At 33.3% G+C, this 19,275-nt stretch overlaps 2 protein-coding genes across 2 annotated transcripts; both read right to left on the reverse strand.

The window, feature by feature from the left end:
- Positions 1-632: 632 nt before the first annotated feature.
- LOC137748276 (NADH-cytochrome b5 reductase-like protein) lies at positions 633-9,060 on the reverse strand. Its single transcript, XM_068488402.1, has 12 exons — positions 8,834-9,060; positions 2,918-2,960; positions 2,672-2,747; positions 2,431-2,490; positions 2,293-2,343; positions 2,027-2,081; positions 1,844-1,914; positions 1,712-1,763; positions 1,390-1,467; positions 1,078-1,167; positions 865-978; positions 633-764 (listed from the first exon to the last, which is right to left on the reverse strand). The coding sequence occupies exons 1-12, from the start codon at positions 8,990-8,992 to the stop codon at positions 648-650; spliced, it is 966 nt and encodes a 321-aa protein (XP_068344503.1). The 5' UTR covers positions 8,993-9,060; the 3' UTR covers positions 633-647.
- Positions 9,061-10,330: 1,270 nt separating this feature from the next.
- Positions 10,331-18,851, reverse strand: LOC137746902 (NADH-cytochrome b5 reductase-like protein). Its single transcript, XM_068486917.1, has 13 exons — positions 18,625-18,851; positions 12,719-12,761; positions 12,473-12,548; positions 12,232-12,291; positions 12,094-12,144; positions 11,828-11,882; positions 11,645-11,715; positions 11,513-11,564; positions 11,191-11,268; positions 10,879-10,968; positions 10,660-10,779; positions 10,497-10,565; positions 10,331-10,393 (listed from the first exon to the last, which is right to left on the reverse strand). Exons 1-13 carry the CDS (start codon positions 18,781-18,783, stop codon positions 10,331-10,333), a joined length of 987 nt encoding a protein of 328 aa, XP_068343018.1. The 5' UTR covers positions 18,784-18,851.
- Between the last annotated feature and the right edge of the window lie 424 nt (positions 18,852-19,275).

Below are 19,275 nucleotides of genomic sequence, written 5' to 3' on the forward strand. Positions count from 1 at the left end.
TCTCAGCAAAATAAAGTGAAAATCAAGTTTCAAGTTGCAAAGTAACGATATTTTCATTACAAGAGAAACGAATTATGGTCTATTTATAACCAGATAATGAGATTCAAACATCTCATGATTATATGATTGAATTAGGATAACAATATCTCATAGCACCAATAGTATAGTTGGTGATGGTAAAACAATCCAAGTGATTCGCGCCTTCTTGATAAGCCGGTAACTGAACGACCATCAGTCAACCTTCGCCTTCTCAGGCGGTTTCAGAGATACGTAAAATCCTTGTCTGTCTGCCAATTCGGAATCGAACATTATCTCCTTTCCGTAAACAATGATGTGCAGAAAGAGAGATGACATTTCGTCCCCTCGAGTGGACAACACAACAAATTTCATAACAAAATATGTCCTATTCAGTATTGTTCCCAAATTTATTTGGAATTCGAGTTTAAGTTGTGTATGCTTCGTAATAACACAGTTTATTGCACACAAATTTGAAATAAAACCCAGTAAGTGCTTCTTGTAAGTGAAATCATCATTGCTGAATCAAAAATACCATTTCTTCAGTGTACCCGAGCTCTTTTAGTATGCCACTGAGCTGCAACAAAGCAAACAGAGAGTTATGAGAAAAAAGAAATAGAAACGGTAATGGACTAAATGGTTTTACCGCAATTAAAAAGCAGGATACTGCCCTTCTTTACCTCTCCTTGCGATCGGTCTTGAGCCCTGTCACCAGATATATGTTTCATCATCCCAGGAGGACCACATACCTGCACAAGCAATGCAGGTCGATCGATGAGATCTAATGAAAATTGAACTAGAAGATGATATCGACAAGTACATAGTGCCTCTGCAGTATGTAACACTTACCAGGATGAGAGTATCTTCACCAGGAGCAGGTAAGCCTTTAACTGCCATGTCCTTTGATATGTAACCTTTTCCCCCTATCCAACTCTTTGTTGGATTATCTACAGTGTAAAATACCTGCATTTGGTTTCAAAAAATAAAGCCACGTTTCATGAGAGAGACCATCCAAATTTGGAGTGATGCAATGATGGTATTTTATGATGAGACAAATGGTACCTTTAAATTTGGGTGGCTAGCTGCAAGTATGTCGAGTTTCTGTTTAAGCAGTATGTCATCAGGGGAGACATTCGCATAAAGAAGTGACACCTAGGCCATCATCAATCGTCAATTTCACACAATTACAAAATATGCTGAGACTGTCGTATAGCGATTATTACATAGAATTGACATTGTTAAATATCACAAATATACTTACTCTATTATGTATATAAGTACACATATTAAAATGAGAAGTTCAAGATTTCAATTGGATAGACCGCAGTTGTGAATGTTGTGATGTAAAGACTAATGATATAGGCTATCTCTCACCTGAGTTGTGTCGTCAGGATTTTTCAGTATGGCCTCAATAACCTGAAGCATTGGAGTAATACCTGTACCACCGGCAATCTGTAACAAAGAATGAAATCGCACTTTCAGACAAAGAGACCACACAGATTTATCATACACCAATGATCTTAATTTTTGTAAGTATTCACGTGTATAGACACACAATGCAAGAAAGAACTGAACACCACTACCATAATTGATAAAGCTAACGACGATGCAAATGCATGGAACCCATGAGATATTCGTAAAAGGTGGAGAAAATTATTATATATTATATATTGAATTCTATACAAGTAGCTCATACCATGCCTATATGTTTCTTCATGTTGGGAGTATATCTGAGTTTTTCAATGGGCCTGCAAGAAACGGATACACCTGATTAGAAGATGATTTAGAGCATATCCACTGCTATTGCTTGTGAATGTGGATAAATTACCCCTTCATTTCAACTATGTCGCCTGGTTTTAAACTTGCGAAATGCTGGCTCATTTTTCCTTCTGGATACACCTGCATAGAGTTTCAACAAAAATGAAAGAAGCTTGAATTGCATCTAAGGGTCAATGAATCCTCAGAAACTTAACCAAATCAAGCGAATAAGTGAATATAATTGACAGCATACCTTAATTAACAAGTCAAAGTATCCCTTGGCATCTGGATCTGAAATAGGAGTATACCTGAGCATAAAGGTAAACTGAATAAACACTACAAGTCATGCAAATGAAAATATACGAGGTGACTGAAAATCAAAAAGTAAATTCAATAACTCATACAAACAGCTGCAGGTAAGAGAAATACAGAATTCAAAGACTTCCAAAGTTACATAATTAAGTCCCGGCATAAGGAGAAAATAAAAACAGCATTTAACATGAGGCCAGAAAGACTTACGGGCGTATGACATATTTTGGTTTCCCTTCAGCATCTTGTTCTAATGGAGCCCTAGTGTTACAGGATCACAGGGACAAAAAACTATATCAATAAGGAATTTCAAGACAAAGCAGAGTAATTATAAACAGAAGAGTATACCTCGTAAGGAGACATGAAGCAACATATATACCCAACTTGGCATTCGGATCAAATGTAAACCTGCCAGTTTTGGAGAAAACTAAGAGAAATCAGTCACATTGATGTTTAGACATTCTACAAGAACATGAAATCAGGACATCTTAGTATTATTGCAGGTATTTGAAGAGCTAGTGCTTCTGATCAATATAAATTTTATTTCAAATAATAGTTCTAAGGCATCTGGTGTGTCTTGAGGATATACCTGAATAATTGTGTATTATGGCTAACCCTTGCAGTATCTTGCAACTTAAATTCAACCCATTTGTCTGGATTAAGTGCTGAAAACACAGTAAACACATTTACCGAGCATGAATGTAAGGGTGAAAGAATTGGATGTGTGGCATTCACAGAAATTAAGCTTGATATACTAAGTTTCTAATCCGTTAACACAATACTTAGTTCATGATATAAAGCTTTGAGCTACATATTTAGTCTTATCAAAACTCACCCACTTTTGGGCCAGTTTGTTCTTTGATTTCATCTAGATAGACCTGTTAAAAAAAAAAAAAAAAAAGAAGGATTCTTAGCTCTCAATTAGGCCTGGTAATTCCTGACACGACCCGATAACCCGATACGACACGACACGAAATTAACAGGTGTTCGGGTCGACACGATAATGAATCAGGTCGTTATCGGGTAACCCGATAAGCACCTGTTAAGATAACAGGTTGATTCGGGTATACACGTGGATAACACGATACACGATAAGCAGAATATTATTTTAATAATTTTATAACCCTAAAAAAATACTGTAATAATTATATATATTAATTTAACAATTTTATACCCCTAAAAACTGTAATAAATATATATATATATATATATATATATTAAATTAACTATAATAATTATACCCCTAAAATATTAACTATCTATAATAATTATATGTATATAAATATATATTAAATTTTGAATTAAATTTTATAAAAACTATAATAATTATTAATTAATATGCATTCATTGATTTGATTCCATAATTGATAATTCCATTCCATTCCCTGCAGTGCCGTCCTTTTTGAAGAAAAAGAGAGGGAAAAATGAAAATTAATAGAAGTGGTGAGATTTTTTTTTTTTTTTTTTAAGTTATTAACTTTTTATTGCGTATTTGACATATCTCACTATTTTTATAATGACTCACGTGATGTACTAGTCCGTATACCAATCAATTATACGTACAAAATAAATAGATTTAAATCTACTTAATAAATACACACACACACACACACACACACCATTGAACTTGATGGAATACGAATTCTCCAAAACTAATTTCAGCGATCCCAACCGTCAAACTTGTTTGTATATGCTTCGAGATCACATCAGCAAAAAGTTGCAAATAACAAACATTCAGATATCAAGTAACGGGACAAAACTTTTCGACGGTTATAAGAGAAAAATCACAATTTAACGGTTATTTTAACTTCGATTTTGATGATTTTTTACAGCTACACTCATTGACCCTATATGAATACAATGAATGAATTTGATCTTCAATTTAAAATATTTACACAAGTGGATACCACAAAATCTTATGTTATACTTGATGAAAGAATAAATAAACTCTAACTGTTAGTCAATCTATTGTTTTTATGGGATACAAATTCTCCAAAACTAATTTCAACGATCCCTACCATCAAACTTGTTTGTATATGCTTTGAGATCACATCAGCAAAAAATCACAAAAAACAAACATTCAGAGATCAAGCAACGGGACAAAGCTTTTTAACGGTTATAAACGAAAAATCACGATTTAACGGTTATTTTAACTCCGATTTTGATGATCTTTCACAACTACACTCCTTGACCCTATATGAATACAATTTATAAATTCGACCTTCAATTTAAAATATTTACACAAGTAAATACCACAAATCTTATGTTATACTTAAAGAAAGTATAAATAAACTCAAGTGTTAGTCAATCTATAGTTTTGATGGGAAACGAATTATCCGAAACTAATTTCAACGATCCCAACTGTCAAACTTGTTTATATATGCTTCGAGATCACATCAGAAAAAAATCACAAAAAACAAACATTCAGAGATCAAGTAACAGGACAAAGCTTTTCGACGGTTATAAACAAAAAATCATGATTTAACGGTTATTTTAACTCCGATTCTGATGATTTTTTACAACTACAATCCTTGACCCTATATGAATACAATGAATAAATTCGATCTTCAATTTAAAATATTTATACAAGTGGATACCACAAAATCTTATATTATACTTAATGAAAGTATAAATAAACTCTTAAGTGTTAGTCAATCTATCATTTTGATGGGATACAAATTCTCCGAAACTAATTTCAATGATCAAAACCGTTAAACTTGTTTGTATATGCTTTGAGATCACATCAGCAAAAAATCACAAAAAACAAACATTCAGAGATCAAGTAACAGGACAAAGCTTTTCAACGGTTATAAACGAAAAATCACGATTTAACGGTTATTTTAACTCCGATTTTGATGATTTTTTACAGCTACACTCCTTGACCCTTTATGAATACAATGAATAAATTCGATCTTCAATTTAAAATATTTATACAAGTGAATACCACAAAATCTTATGTTATACTTAATTAAAGTATAAATAAACTCTAAGTGTTAGTCAATCTATCATTTTGATGGGAAACGAATTATCCGAAACTAATTTCAACGATCCCAACCGTCAAACTTGTTTGTATTTGCTTCGAGATCACATCAGCAAAAAATCACAAAAAACAAACATTCAGAGATCAAGTAACAGGACAAAGTTTTTCGACGGTTATAAAGGAAAAATCACGATTTAACGGTTATTTTAACTCCGATTTTGATGATTTTTTACAACTACACTCCTTAACCCTACATGAATACAATAAATGAATTCGATCTTCAATTTAAAATATTACACAAGTGGATACCACAAAATCTTATATTATACTTAATGAAAGTATAAATAAACTCTAAAGTATTAGTCAATCTATCGTTTTGATGAGATACAAATTCTCTGAAACTAATTTCAACGATCAAAATTGTTAAACTTGTTTGTATATGCTTCGAGATCACATCAGCAAAAAATCGCAAAAAACAAACATTCAGAGATCAAGTAACGGGACAAAACTTTTCCACGGTTATAAACGAAAACTCACGATTTAACGGTTATTTTAACTCCGATTTTGATGATTTTTTACAGCTACACTCCTTAACTCTATATGAATATCATGAATAAACTCGATCTTCTATTTAAAATATTTACACTAGTGGATAACACAAAATCTTATGTTATACTTAATGAAAGTATAAATAAACTCTAAGTGTTAGTGAATCTATTGTTTTGATAGGATACGCATTATATGAAACTAGTTTCAACGATCTAACCGTCAAACATGTTTGTATATGTTTCGAGATCGTATATGTCAAAAATTTCAAAAAACAAACGTTCAGAGAGCAAGTAACGGGCCAATACTTTTTGACGATTATCAACGAAAAATCACGATTTAACGGTTATTTTAACTCTGATTTTGATGATTTTTTACAACTACACTCCTTGACCTTATATGAAAACAATAAATGAATTCGATCTTCAATTTAAAATATTTACACAAGTGGATACCACAAAATCTTATGTTATGTTTAATGAAAGTATAAATAAACTCTAAGTGTTAGTGAATCTATTGTTTTGATAGGATACGCATTCTACGAAACTAGTTTCAACTATCCCAACCGTCAAACTTGTTTGTATATGCTTCGAGATCGCATCAGCCAAAAATCACAAAAAACAAACATTCAGAGATCAAGTAACGGGACAAAGTTTTTCGACGGTTATAAAGGAAAAATCACGATTTAACAATTATTTTAACTCCGATTTTGATGATTTTTTATAGCTACACTCATTGACCCTATATGAATACAATAAATGAATTCGATCTTCAATTTAAAATATTTACACTAGTGGATACCACAAAATCTTATGTTATACTTAATGAAAGTATGAATAAACTCTTAAGTATTAGTCAATCTATCATTTTAATGGGATACGCATTCTACGAAACTAATTTCAACGATCCAACCGTCAAAAATGTTTGTATATACTTTGAGGTCACATAAACCAAACATTCAGAGATCAAGTAACGGGACAAAACTTTTCCACGGTTATAAACGAAAAATCACGATTTAACGGATATTTTAACTCCGATTTTGATGATTTTTTACAGCCACACTCCTTGACCCTATGTGAATATCATGAATGAATTCGATCTTCAATTTAAAATATTTACACTAGTAGATACCACAAAATCTTATGTTATACTTAATGAAAGTATAAATAAACTCTAAGTGTTAGTGAATCTATTGTTTTGATGGGATACGCATTATATGAAACTAGTTTCAACGATCCAACCGTCAAACATGTTTGTATATGTTTCGAGATCGCATATGTCAAAAATTTCAAAAAACAAACGTTCAGAGAGCAAGTAACGGCCCAAAACTTTTTGACGATTATCAACGAAAAATCACGATTTAACGGTTATTTTAACTCCGATTTTGATGATTTTTTACAACTACACTCCTTGACCCTATATGAATACAATGAATGAATTCGATCTTCAATTTAAAATATTTACACAAGTGGATACCACAAAATCTTATGTTATGTTTAATGAAAGTATAAATAAACTCTAAGTGTTAGTGAATCTATTGTTTTGATAAGATACGCATTCTACGAAACTAGTTTCAACGATCCCAACCGTCAAACTTGTTTGTATATGTTTCGAGATCGCATCAGCCAAAAATCACAAAAAACAAACATTCAGAGATCAAGTAACGGGACAAAGTTTTTCGACGGTTATAAAGGAAAAATCACGATTTAACGATTATTTTAACTCCGATTTTGATGATTTTTTACAGCTACACTCCTTGACCCTATATGAATACAATGAATGAATTCGATCTTCAATTTAAAATATTTACCCTAGTAGATACCACAAAATCTTATGTTATACTTAATGAAAGTATAAATAAACTCCAAGTGTTAGTGAATCTATCGTTTTGATGGGATACGCATTCTACGAAAATAATTTCATTGATCTAACCGTCAAACTTGTTTGTATATACTTCAAGATCGCATACGCAAAAAATCGCAAAAACCAAAATTCAGAGATGAATTCGATCTTCAATTTAAAATATTTACACTATTGGATACCACAAAATCTTATGTCATGATGATCGATGAAAATTGAGGATTTTGTAAAAGGAATAACATGCAAGCTCTGAGTTCCATTGGCAAGGTTTAAACTTTTGAGAAAGACTTCACAACCTTGAAAACAAAAACTCTTTCATTTTGCATATCATTGCACATTTAATATTTTGTAATAGATTAGTAGTGTATGGATGTTTGTTTATTAGGCTCTTATTTTTAAGGGTAGATGTAGTACTTAAACGACAAATGTGTTTTAATGTTTTGAAGTAATATTTATGTGGTAATGTGTGGTATGTGCAAATTTAAGAAAAAAAACATTTTTCTTAACGGGTCATAGCTGGTCATAACGGGTCGGGTCACTTTATCTGTTGGGTAAAGTGACCCGACCTGTTAAGGACCCGTTAAGATAACAGGTGTTACACGAAAACGACACGAACACGACAGACATGACCCGTTTGCCAAGCCTACTCTCAATACAGAAGAAGAACCTGAATCCTAAACCCTTAATGACAAGTAAGTTGCTATACGGGCAAATATAAATCAAACCATAATGAGCAGGAAAAGACAATGAAAAACCTTTTATTGCATTAGGAAACCTATAAAACCAATAGAGCAGTGATTATCCATGAAAACGTTAATGTCGCTCAGAAGGGTCATCTTGCAGTAGTAAACCAGCAATAAAAGGTATTCTGATCACACACCGGGATATCTGATCCTGTGCTCTTTTCGTTTTCATAGTTATACCATGCAGGCATACACAACTTCTAATTACTATCCGACGATGAACATCACTAACGCAACACCATAAATGAAACCAGTTCATCAAACGCAATCTACACTAGCTTGAAAATCCCCATTACTCCAAACATTCTAAGCTAATTAGACAAGAATCCAAATACATAAACAATTAATCAACAACAAAGACCTGAACAAACAAAATTCAAATACCTAATTATACTATCTGTAGTTTACAACTAAATAAACCCAGAATCGAATATCGAAAAGAAAACAAAAACACCATCACAAACACACCCATTTCTTTAAACGCTCAAAACCATCAGGAGAAATTATACTTTCTTAAAAAACCCAATTGGGGCCACAAAATTCCTGAGCTAAAACCCACATTGTATCAGTAATAAATCAACAATCTGATCAATACCCAGATGAAATGAGCAGGAGAAATTACCAAATCCGGCGAGGAATGGTAGCAGAGATAGGAGATTCCGCCGGAGACGGCTGCGACTGCTCCGAAGGGAATGCGGAAGCTGGACTTCGATTGACCTCGAAACGAGCTGTTGAAGGCGATCGGCGCCGCCTTGGCGAGCCTTTGGAAGAAGGTAGCCATTGGAAGAAGCAAAGCACAAATGCTGCTGGCCACTTGCCTTGCTGATTTCCCACTACTCTTGGCGACGTTTCCAGTTTCCACTTTCGTGGGAAAAGTCTTAACGTTTCTGGCGTGGAAGTCAGTGATTACTGGGCCCAATAGCCACAAGGCCCAATTTATGGATTGGATACTTTTCACTGGGTGGGCCGGGAATTCAAATATGGGCCTTGACTGATGAAGTTATGAGACATAGGTCGAAGCTTAAGGCCTGATGTGCTCTCAATTTCCAGTGGACCGGTGCCTCAATGTGAAAAAAGAAACCTTTCCTCTCGTGGAAAGTACTGATAATCCATGTGTTTTATGAGTCCTGTTAAGATACAAGTATCTAACAAATACAAACACTTAAAAATATTACTTTCTGAGTCCCATTAAGATATAAGTAGGTAACCAATACGAACACTTGAAGAGAGTTTCACGTCAAATTTGTTGAAATTCGACATGGCCTTCCACATACATAAAGTTTTTTGGATTAGATTTGTTGAAATTTGAGTGTCGATGAAAGAAAATTGAAGACAAAGAAGCAGACTCAACGACGAATTTAGGTCGTCGCACTTTTGAGATGCAATGTGAAGTCGAGAGCATCAGCATCCATGGATTTGGGGCTCAATCTTTGTTGAATTCGAATGGTAATGGAAGTAAATCCAAGAGAAGGAAGAACACATGATATCTTTACCAAAATACCCTTCTATCTTTTGCTTGAATACACGCCACATAAGCAATATTTCTGCCATATTAGCACATTCTGTCACATTTTGACTTAATAAACAAAATCTCAGCAAAATAAAGTGAAAATCAAGTTTCAAGTTGCAAAGTAACGATATTTTCATTACAAGAGAAACGAATTATGGTCTATTTATAACCAGATAATGAGATTCAAACATCTCATGATTATATGATTGAATTAGGATAACAATATCTCATAGCACCAATAGTATAGTTGGTGATGGTAAAACAATCCAAGTGATTCGCGCCTTCTTGATAAGCCGGTAACTGAACGACCATCAGTCAACCTTCGCCTTCTCAGGCGGTTTCAGAGATACGTAAAATCCTTGTCTGTCTGCCAATTCGGAATCGAACATTATCTCCTTTCCGTAAACAATGATGTGCAGAAAGAGAGATGACATTTCGTCCCCTCGAGTGGACAACACAACAAATTTCATAACAAAATATGTCCTATTCAGTATTGTTCCCAAATTTATTTGGAATTCGAGTTTGAGTTGTGTATGCTTCGTAATAACACAGTTTATTGCACACAAATTTGAAATAAAACCCAGTAAGTGCTTCTTGTAAGTGAAATCATCATTGCGGAATCAAAAATACCATTTCTTCAGTGTACCCGAGCTCTTTTAGTATGCCACTGAGCTGCAACAAAGCAAACAGAGAGTTATGAGAAAAAAGAAATAGAAACGGTAATGGACTAAATGGTTTTACCGCAATTAAAAAGCAGGATACTGCCCTTCTTTACCTCTCCTTGCGATCGGTCTTGAGCCCTGTCACCAGATATATGTTTCATCATCCCAGGAGGACCATATACCTGCACAAGCAATGCAGGTCGATCGATGAGATCTAATGAAAATTGAACTAGAAGATGATATCGACAAGTACATAGTGCCTCTGCAGTATGTAACACTTACCAGGATGAGAGTATCTTCACCAGGAGCAGGTAAGCCTTTAACTGCCATGTCCTTTGATATGTAACCTTTTCCCCCTATCCAACTCTTTGTTGGATTATCTACAGTGTAAAATACCTGCATTTGGTTTCAAAAAATAAAGCCACGTTTCATGAGAGAGACCATCCAAATTTGGAGTGATGCAATGATGGTATTTTATGATGAGACAAATGGTACCTTTAAATTTGGGTGGCTAGCTGCAAGTATGTCGAGTTTCTGTTTAAGCAGTATGTCATCAGGGGAGACATTCGCATAAAGAAGTGACACCTAGGCCATCATCAATCGTCAATTTCACACAATTACAAAATATGCTGAGACTGTCGTATAGCGATTATTATATAGAATTGACATTGTTAAATATCACAAATATACTTACTCTATTATGTATATAAGTACACATATTAAAATGAGAAGTTCAAGATTTCAATTGGATAGACCGCAGTTGTGAATGTTGTGATGTAAAGACTAATGATATAGGCTATCTCTCACCTGAGTTGTGTCGTCAGGATTTTTCAGTATGGCCTCAATAACCTGAAGCATTGGAGTAATACCTGTACCACCGGCAATCTGTAACAAAGAATGAAATCGCACTTTCAGACAAAGAGACCACACAGATTTATCATACACCAATGATCTTAATTTTTGTAAGTATTCACGTGTATAGACACACAATGCAAGAAAGAACTGAACACCACTACCATAATTGATAAAGCTAACGACGATGCAAATGCATGGAACCCATGAGATATTCGTAAAAGGTGGAGAAAATTATTATATATTATATATTGAATTCTATACAAGTAGCTCATACCATGCCTATATGTTTCTTCATGTTGGGAGTATATCTGAGTTTTTCAATGGGCCTGCAAGAAACGGATACACCTGATTAGAAGATGATTTAGAGCATATCCACTGCTATTGCTTGTGAATGTGGATAAATTACCCCTTCATTTCAACTATGTCGCCTGGTTTTAAACTTGCGAAATGCTGGCTCATTTTTCCTTCTGGATACACCTGCATAGAGTTTCAACAAAAATGAAAGAAGCTTGAATTGCATCTAAGGGTCAATGAATCCTCAGAAACTTAACCAAATCAAGCGAATAAGTGAATATAATTGACAGCATACCTTAATTAACAAGTCAAAGTATCCCTTGGCATCTGGATCTGAAATAGGAGTATACCTGAGCATAAAGGTAAACTGAATAAACACTACAAGTCATGCAAATGAAAATATACGAGGTGACTGAAAATCAAAAAGTAAATTCAATAACTCATACAAACAGCTGCAGGTAAGAGAAATACAGAATTCAAAGACTTCCAAAGTTACATAATTAAGTCCCGGCATAAGGAGAAAATAAAAACAGCATTTAACATGAGGCCAGAAAGACTTACGGGCGTATGACATATTTTGGTTTCCCTTCAGCATCTTGTTCTAATGGAGCCCTAGTGTTACAGGATCACAGGGACAAAAAACTATATCAATAAGGAATTTCAAGACAAAGCACAGTAATTATAAACAGAAGAGTATACCTCGTAAGGAGACATGAAGCAACATATATACCCAACTTGGCATTCGGATCAAATGTAAACCTGCCAGTTTTGGAGAAAACTAAGAGAAATCAGTCACATTGATGTTTAGACATTCTACAAGAACATGAAATCAGGACATCTTAGTATTATTGCAGGTATTTGAAGAGCTAGTGCTTCTGATCAATATAAATTTTATTTCAAATAATAGTTCTAAGGCATCTGGTGTGTCTTGAGGATATACCTGAATAATTGTGTATTATGGCTAACCCTTGCAGTATCTTGCAACTTAAATTCAACCCATTTGTCTGGATTAAGTGCTGAAAACACAGTAAACACATTTACCGAGCATGAATGTAAGGGTGAAAGAATTGGATGTGTGGCATTCACAGAAATTAAGCTTGATATACTAAGTTTCTAATCCGTTAACACAATACTTAGTTCATGATATAAAGCTTTGAGCTACATATTTAGTCTTATCAAAACTCACCCACTTTTGGGCCAGTTTGTTCTTTGATTTCATCTAGATAGACCTGTTAAAAAAAAAAAAAAAAAAGAAGGATTCTTAGCTCTCAATTAGGCCTGGTAATTCCTGACACGACCCGATAACCCGATACGACACGACACGAAATTAACAGGTGTTCGGGTCGACACGATAATGAATCAGGTCGTTATCGGGTAACCCGATAAGCACCTGTTAAGATAACAGGTTGATTCGGGTATACACGTGGATAACACGATACACGATAAGCAGAATATTATTTTAATAATTTTATAACCCTAAAAAAATACTGTAATAATTATATATATTAATTTAACAATTTTATACCCCTAAAAACTGTAATAAATATATATATATATATATATATATTAAATTAACTATAATAATTATACCCCTAAAATATTAACTATCTATAATAATTATATGTATATAAATATATATTAAATTTTGAATTAAATTTTATAAAAACTATAATAATTATTAATTAATATGCATTCATTGATTTGATTCCATAATTGATAATTCCATTCCATTCCCTGCAGTGCCGTCCTTTTTGAAGAAAAAGAGAGGGAAAAATGAAAATTAATAGAAGTGGTGAGATTTTTTTTTTTTTTTTTTAAGTTATTAACTTTTTATTGCGTATTTGACATATCTCACTATTTTTATAATGACTCACGTGATGTACTAGTCCGTATACCAATCAATTATACGTACAAAATAAATAGATTTAAATCTACTTAATAAATACACACACACACACACCATTGAACTTGATGGAATACGAATTCTCCAAAACTAATTTCAGCGATCCCAACCGTCAAACTTGTTTGTATATGCTTCGAGATCACATCAGCAAAAAGTTGCAAATAACAAACATTCAGATATCAAGTAACGGGACAAAACTTTTCGACGGTTATAAGAGAAAAATCACAATTTAACGGTTATTTTAACTTCGATTTTGATGATTTTTTACAGCTACACTCATTGACCCTATATGAATACAATGAATGAATTTGATCTTCAATTTAAAATATTTACACAAGTGGATACCACAAAATCTTATGTTATACTTGATGAAAGAATAAATAAACTCTAACTGTTAGTCAATCTATTGTTTTTATGGGATACAAATTCTCCAAAACTAATTTCAACGATCCCTACCATCAAACTTGTTTGTATATGCTTTGAGATCACATCAGCAAAAAATCACAAAAAACAAACATTCAGAGATCAAGCAACGGGACAAAGCTTTTTAACGGTTATAAACGAAAAATCACGATTTAACGGTTATTTTAACTCCGATTTTGATGATCTTTCACAACTACACTCCTTGACCCTATATGAATACAATTTATAAATTCGACCTTCAATTTAAAATATTTACACAAGTAAATACCACAAATCTTATGTTATACTTAAAGAAAGTATAAATAAACTCAAGTGTTAGTCAATCTATAGTTTTGATGGGAAACGAATTATCCGAAACTAATTTCAACGATCCCAACTGTCAAACTTGTTTATATATGCTTCGAGATCACATCAGAAAAAAATCACAAAAAACAAACATTCAGAGATCAAGTAACAGGACAAAGCTTTTCGACGGTTATAAACAAAAAATCATGATTTAACGGTTATTTTAACTCCGATTCTGATGATTTTTTACAACTACAATCCTTGACCCTATATGAATACAATGAATAAATTCGATCTTCAATTTAAAATATTTATACAAGTGGATACCACAAAATCTTATATTATACTTAATGAAAGTATAAATAAACTCTTAAGTGTTAGTCAATCTATCATTTTGATGGGATACAAATTCTCCGAAACTAATTTCAATGATCAAAACCGTTAAACTTGTTTGTATATGCTTTGAGATCACATCAGCAAAAAATCACAAAAAACAAACATTCAGAGATCAAGTAACAGGACAAAGCTTTTCAACGGTTATAAACGAAAAATCACGATTTAACGGTTATTTTAACTCCGATTTTGATGATTTTTTACAGCTACACTCCTTGACCCTTTATGAATACAATGAATAAATTCGATCTTCAATTTAAAATATTTATACAAGTGAATACCACAAAATCTTATGTTATACTTAATTAAAGTATAAATAAACTCTAAGTGTTAGTCAATCTATCATTTTGATGGGAAACGAATTATCCGAAACTAATTTCAACGATCCCAACCGTCAAACTTGTTTGTATTTGCTTCGAGATCACATCAGCAAAAAATCACAAAAAACAAACATTCAGAGATCAAGTAACAGGACAAAGTTTTTCGACGGTTATAAAGGAAAAATCACGATTTAACGGTTATTTTAACTCCGATTTTGATGATTTTTTACAACTACACTCCTTAACCCTACATGAATACAATAAATGAATTCGATCTTCAATTTAAAATATTACACAAGTGGATACCACAAAATCTTATATTATACTTAATGAAAGTATAAATAAACTCTAAAGTATTAGTCAATCTATCGTTTTGATGAGATACAAATTCTCTGAAACTAATTTCAACGATCAAAATTGTTAAACTTGTTTGTATATGCTTCGAGATCACATCAGCAAAAAATCGCAAAAAACAAACATTCAGAGATCAAGTAACGGGACAAAACTTTTCCACGGTTATAAACGAAAACTCACGATTTAACGGTTATTTTAACTCCGATTTTGATGATTTTTTACAGCTACACTCCTTAACTCTATATGAATATCATGAATAAACTCGATCTTCTATTTAAAATATTTACACTAGTGGATAACACAAAATCTTATGTTATACTTAATGAAAGTATAAATAAACTCTAAGTGTTAGTGAATCTATTGTTTTGATAGGATACGCATTATATGAAACTAGTTTCAACGATCTAACCGTCAAACATGTTTGTATATGTTTCGAGATCGTATATGTCAAAAATTTCAAAAAACAAACGTTCAGAGAGCAAGTAACGGGCCAATACTTTTTGACGATTATCAACGAAAAATCACGATTTAACGGTTATTTTAACTCTGATTTTGATGATTTTTTACAACTACACTCCTTGACCTTATATGAAAACAATAAATGAATTCGATCTTCAATTTAAAATATTTACACAAGTGGATACCACAAAATCTTATGTTATGTTTAATGAAAGTATAAATAAACTCTAAGTGTTAGTGAATCTATTGTTTTGATAGGATACGCATTCTACGAAACTAGTTTCAACTATCCCAACCGTCAAACTTGTTTGTATATGCTTCGAGATCGCATCAGCCAAAAATCACAAAAAACAAACATTCAGAGATCAAGTAACGGGACAAAGTTTTTCGACGGTTATAAAGGAAAAATCACGATTTAACAATTATTTTAACTCCGATTTTGATGATTTTTTATAGCTACACTCATTGACCCTATATGAATACAATAAATGAATTCGATCTTCAATTTAAAATATTTACACTAGTGGATACCACAAAATCTTATGTTATACTTAATGAAAGTATGAATAAACTCTTAAGTATTAGTCAATCTATCATTTTAATGGGATACGCATTCTACGAAACTAATTTCAACGATCCAACCGTCAAAAATGTTTGTATATACTTTGAGGTCACATAAACCAAACATTCAGAGATCAAGTAACGGGACAAAACTTTTCCACGGTTATAAACGAAAAATCACGATTTAACGGATATTTTAACTCCGATTTTGATGATTTTTTACAGCCACACTCCTTGACCCTATGTGAATATCATGAATGAATTCGATCTTCAATTTAAAATATTTACACTAGTAGATACCACAAAATCTTATGTTATACTTAATGAAAGTATAAATAAACTCTAAGTGTTAGTGAATCTATTGTTTTGATGGGATACGCATTATATGAAACTAGTTTCAACGATCCAACCGTCAAACATGTTTGTATATGTTTCGAGATCGCATATGTCAAAAATTTCAAAAAACAAACGTTCAGAGAGCAAGTAACGGCCCAAAACTTTTTGACGATTATCAACGAAAAATCACGATTTAACGGTTATTTTAACTCCGATTTTGATGATTTTTTACAACTACACTCCTTGACCCTATATGAATACAATGAATGAATTCGATCTTCAATTTAAAATATTTACACAAGTGGATACCACAAAATCTTATGTTATGTTTAATGAAAGTATAAATAAACTCTAAGTGTTAGTGAATCTATTGTTTTGATAAGATACGCATTCTACGAAACTAGTTTCAACGATCCCAACCGTCAAACTTGTTTGTATATGTTTCGAGATCGCATCAGCCAAAAATCACAAAAAACAAACATTCAGAGATCAAGTAACGGGACAAAGTTTTTCGACGGTTATAAAGGAAAAATCACGATTTAACGATTATTTTAACTCCGATTTTGATGATTTTTTACAGCTACACTCCTTGACCCTATATGAATACAATGAATGAATTCGATCTTCAATTTAAAATATTTACCCTAGTAGATACCACAAAATCTTATGTTATACTTAATGAAAGTATAAATAAACTCCAAGTGTTAGTGAATCTATCGTTTTGATGGGATACGCATTCTACGAAAATAATTTCATTGATCTAACCGTCAAACTTGTTTGTATATACTTCAAGATCGCATACGCAAAAAATCGCAAAAACCAAAATTCAGAGATGAATTCGATCTTCAATTTAAAATATTTACACTATTGGATACCACAAAATCTTATGTCATGATGATCGATGAAAATTGAGGATTTTGTAAAAGGAATAACATGCAAGCTCTGAGTTCCATTGGCAAGGTTTAAACTTTTGAGAAAGACTTCACAACCTTGAAAACAAAAACTCTTTCATTTTGCATATCATTGCACATTTAATATTTTGTAATAGATTAGTAGTGTATGGATGTTTGTTTATTAGGCTCTTATTTTTAAGGGTAGATGTAGTACTTAAACGACAAATGTGTTTTAATGTTTTGAAGTAATATTTATGTGGTAATGTGTGGTATGTGCAAATTTAAGAAAAAAAACATTTTTCTTAACGGGTCATAGCTGGTCATAACGGGTCGGGTCACTTTATCTGTTGGGTAAAGTGACCCGACCTGTTAAGGACCCGTTAAGATAACAGGTGTTACACGAAAACGACACGAACACGACAGACATGACCCGTTTGCCAAGCCTACTCTCAATACAGAAGAAGAACCTGAATCCTAAACCCTTAATGACAAGTAAGTTGCTATACGGGCAAATATAAATCAAACCATAATGAGCAGGAAAAGACAATGAAAAACCTTTTATTGCATTAGGAAACCTATAAAACCAATAGAGCAGTGATTATCCATGAAAACGTTAATGTCGCTCAGAAGGGTCATCTTGCAGTAGTAAACCAGCAATAAAAGGTATTCTGATCACACACCGGGATATCTGATCCTGTGCTCTTTTCGTTTTCATAGTTATACCATGCAGGCATACACAACTTCTAATTACTATCCGACGATGAACATCACTAACGCAACACCATAAATGAAACCAGTTCATCAAACGCAATCTACACTAGCTTGAAAATCCCCATTACTCCAAACATTCTAAGCTAATTAGACAAGAATCCAAATACATAAACAATTAATCAACAACAAAGACCTGAACAAACAAAATTCAAATACCTAATTATACTATCTGTAGTTTACAACTAAATAAACCCAGAATCGAATATCGAAAAGAAAACAAAAACACCATCACAAACACACCCATTTCTTTAAACGCTCAAAACCATCAGGAGAAATTATACTTTCTTAAAAAACCCAATTGGGGCCACAAAATTCCTGAGCTAAAACCCACATTGTATCAGTAATAAATCAACAATCTGATCAATACCCAGATGAAATGAGCAGGAGAAATTACCAAATCCGGCGAGGAATGGTAGCAGAGATAGGAGATTCCGCCGGAGACGGCTGCGACTGCTCCGAAGGGAATGCGGAAGCTGGACTTCGATTGACCTCGAAACGAGCTGTTGAAGGCGATCGGCGCCGCCTTGGCGAGCCTTTGGAAGAAGGTAGCCATTGGAAGAAGCAAAGCACAAATGCTGCTGGCCACTTGCCTTGCTGATTTCCCACTACTCTTGGCGACGTTTCCAGTTTCCACTTTCGTGGGAAAAGTCTTAACGTTTCTGGCGTGGAAGTCAGTGATTACTGGGCCCAATAGCCACAAGGCCCAATTTATGGATTGGATACTTTTCACTGGGTGGGCCGGGAATTCAAATATGGGCCTTGACTGATGAAGTTATGAGACATAGGTCGAAGCTTAAGGCCTGATGTGCTCTCAATTTCCAGTGGACCGGTGCCTCAATGTGAAAAAAGAAACCTTTCCTCTCGTGGAAAGTACTGATAATCCATGTGTTTTATGAGTCCTGTTAAGATACAAGTATCTAACAAATACAAACACTTAAAAATATTACTTTCTGAGTCCCATTAAGATATAAGTAGGTAACCAATACGAACACTTGAAGAGAGTTTCACGTCAAATTTGTTGAAATTCGACATGGCCTTCCACATA

The sequence above is a fragment of the Pyrus communis genome, chromosome 10, assembly GCF_963583255.1.
Source record: "Pyrus communis chromosome 10, drPyrComm1.1, whole genome shotgun sequence".
Lineage (NCBI taxonomy): Eukaryota > Viridiplantae > Streptophyta > Magnoliopsida > Rosales > Rosaceae > Pyrus > Pyrus communis.

Excerpts from the sequence above, each read along its gene's own strand:
- LOC137748276 (XM_068488402.1), bottom strand. The coding sequence starts at position 8,992 with ATGGCTACCTTCTTCCAAAGGCTCGCCAAGGCGGCGCCGATCGCCTTC. Across the intron at positions 2,082-2,292 it reads CCAAAATATGTCATACGCCC|GTATACTCCTATTTCAGATC; the intron begins GTAAGTCTTTCT and ends CTTTATGCTCAG. Across the intron at positions 1,468-1,711 it reads TGAAGAAACATATAGGCATG|ATTGCCGGTGGTACAGGTAT; the intron begins GTATGAGCTACT and ends TCTTTGTTACAG.
- LOC137746902 (XM_068486917.1), bottom strand. The coding sequence starts at position 18,783 with ATGGCTACCTTCTTCCAAAGGCTCGCCAAGGCGGCGCCGATCGCCTTC. Across the intron at positions 12,145-12,231 it reads GCTTCATGTCTCCTTACGAG|GGCTCCATTAGAACAAGATG; the intron begins GTATACTCTTCT and ends CTGTAACACTAG. Across the intron at positions 10,780-10,878 it reads CTAGCCACCCAAATTTAAAG|GTATTTTACACTGTAGATAA; the intron begins GTACCATTTGTC and ends AACCAAATGCAG.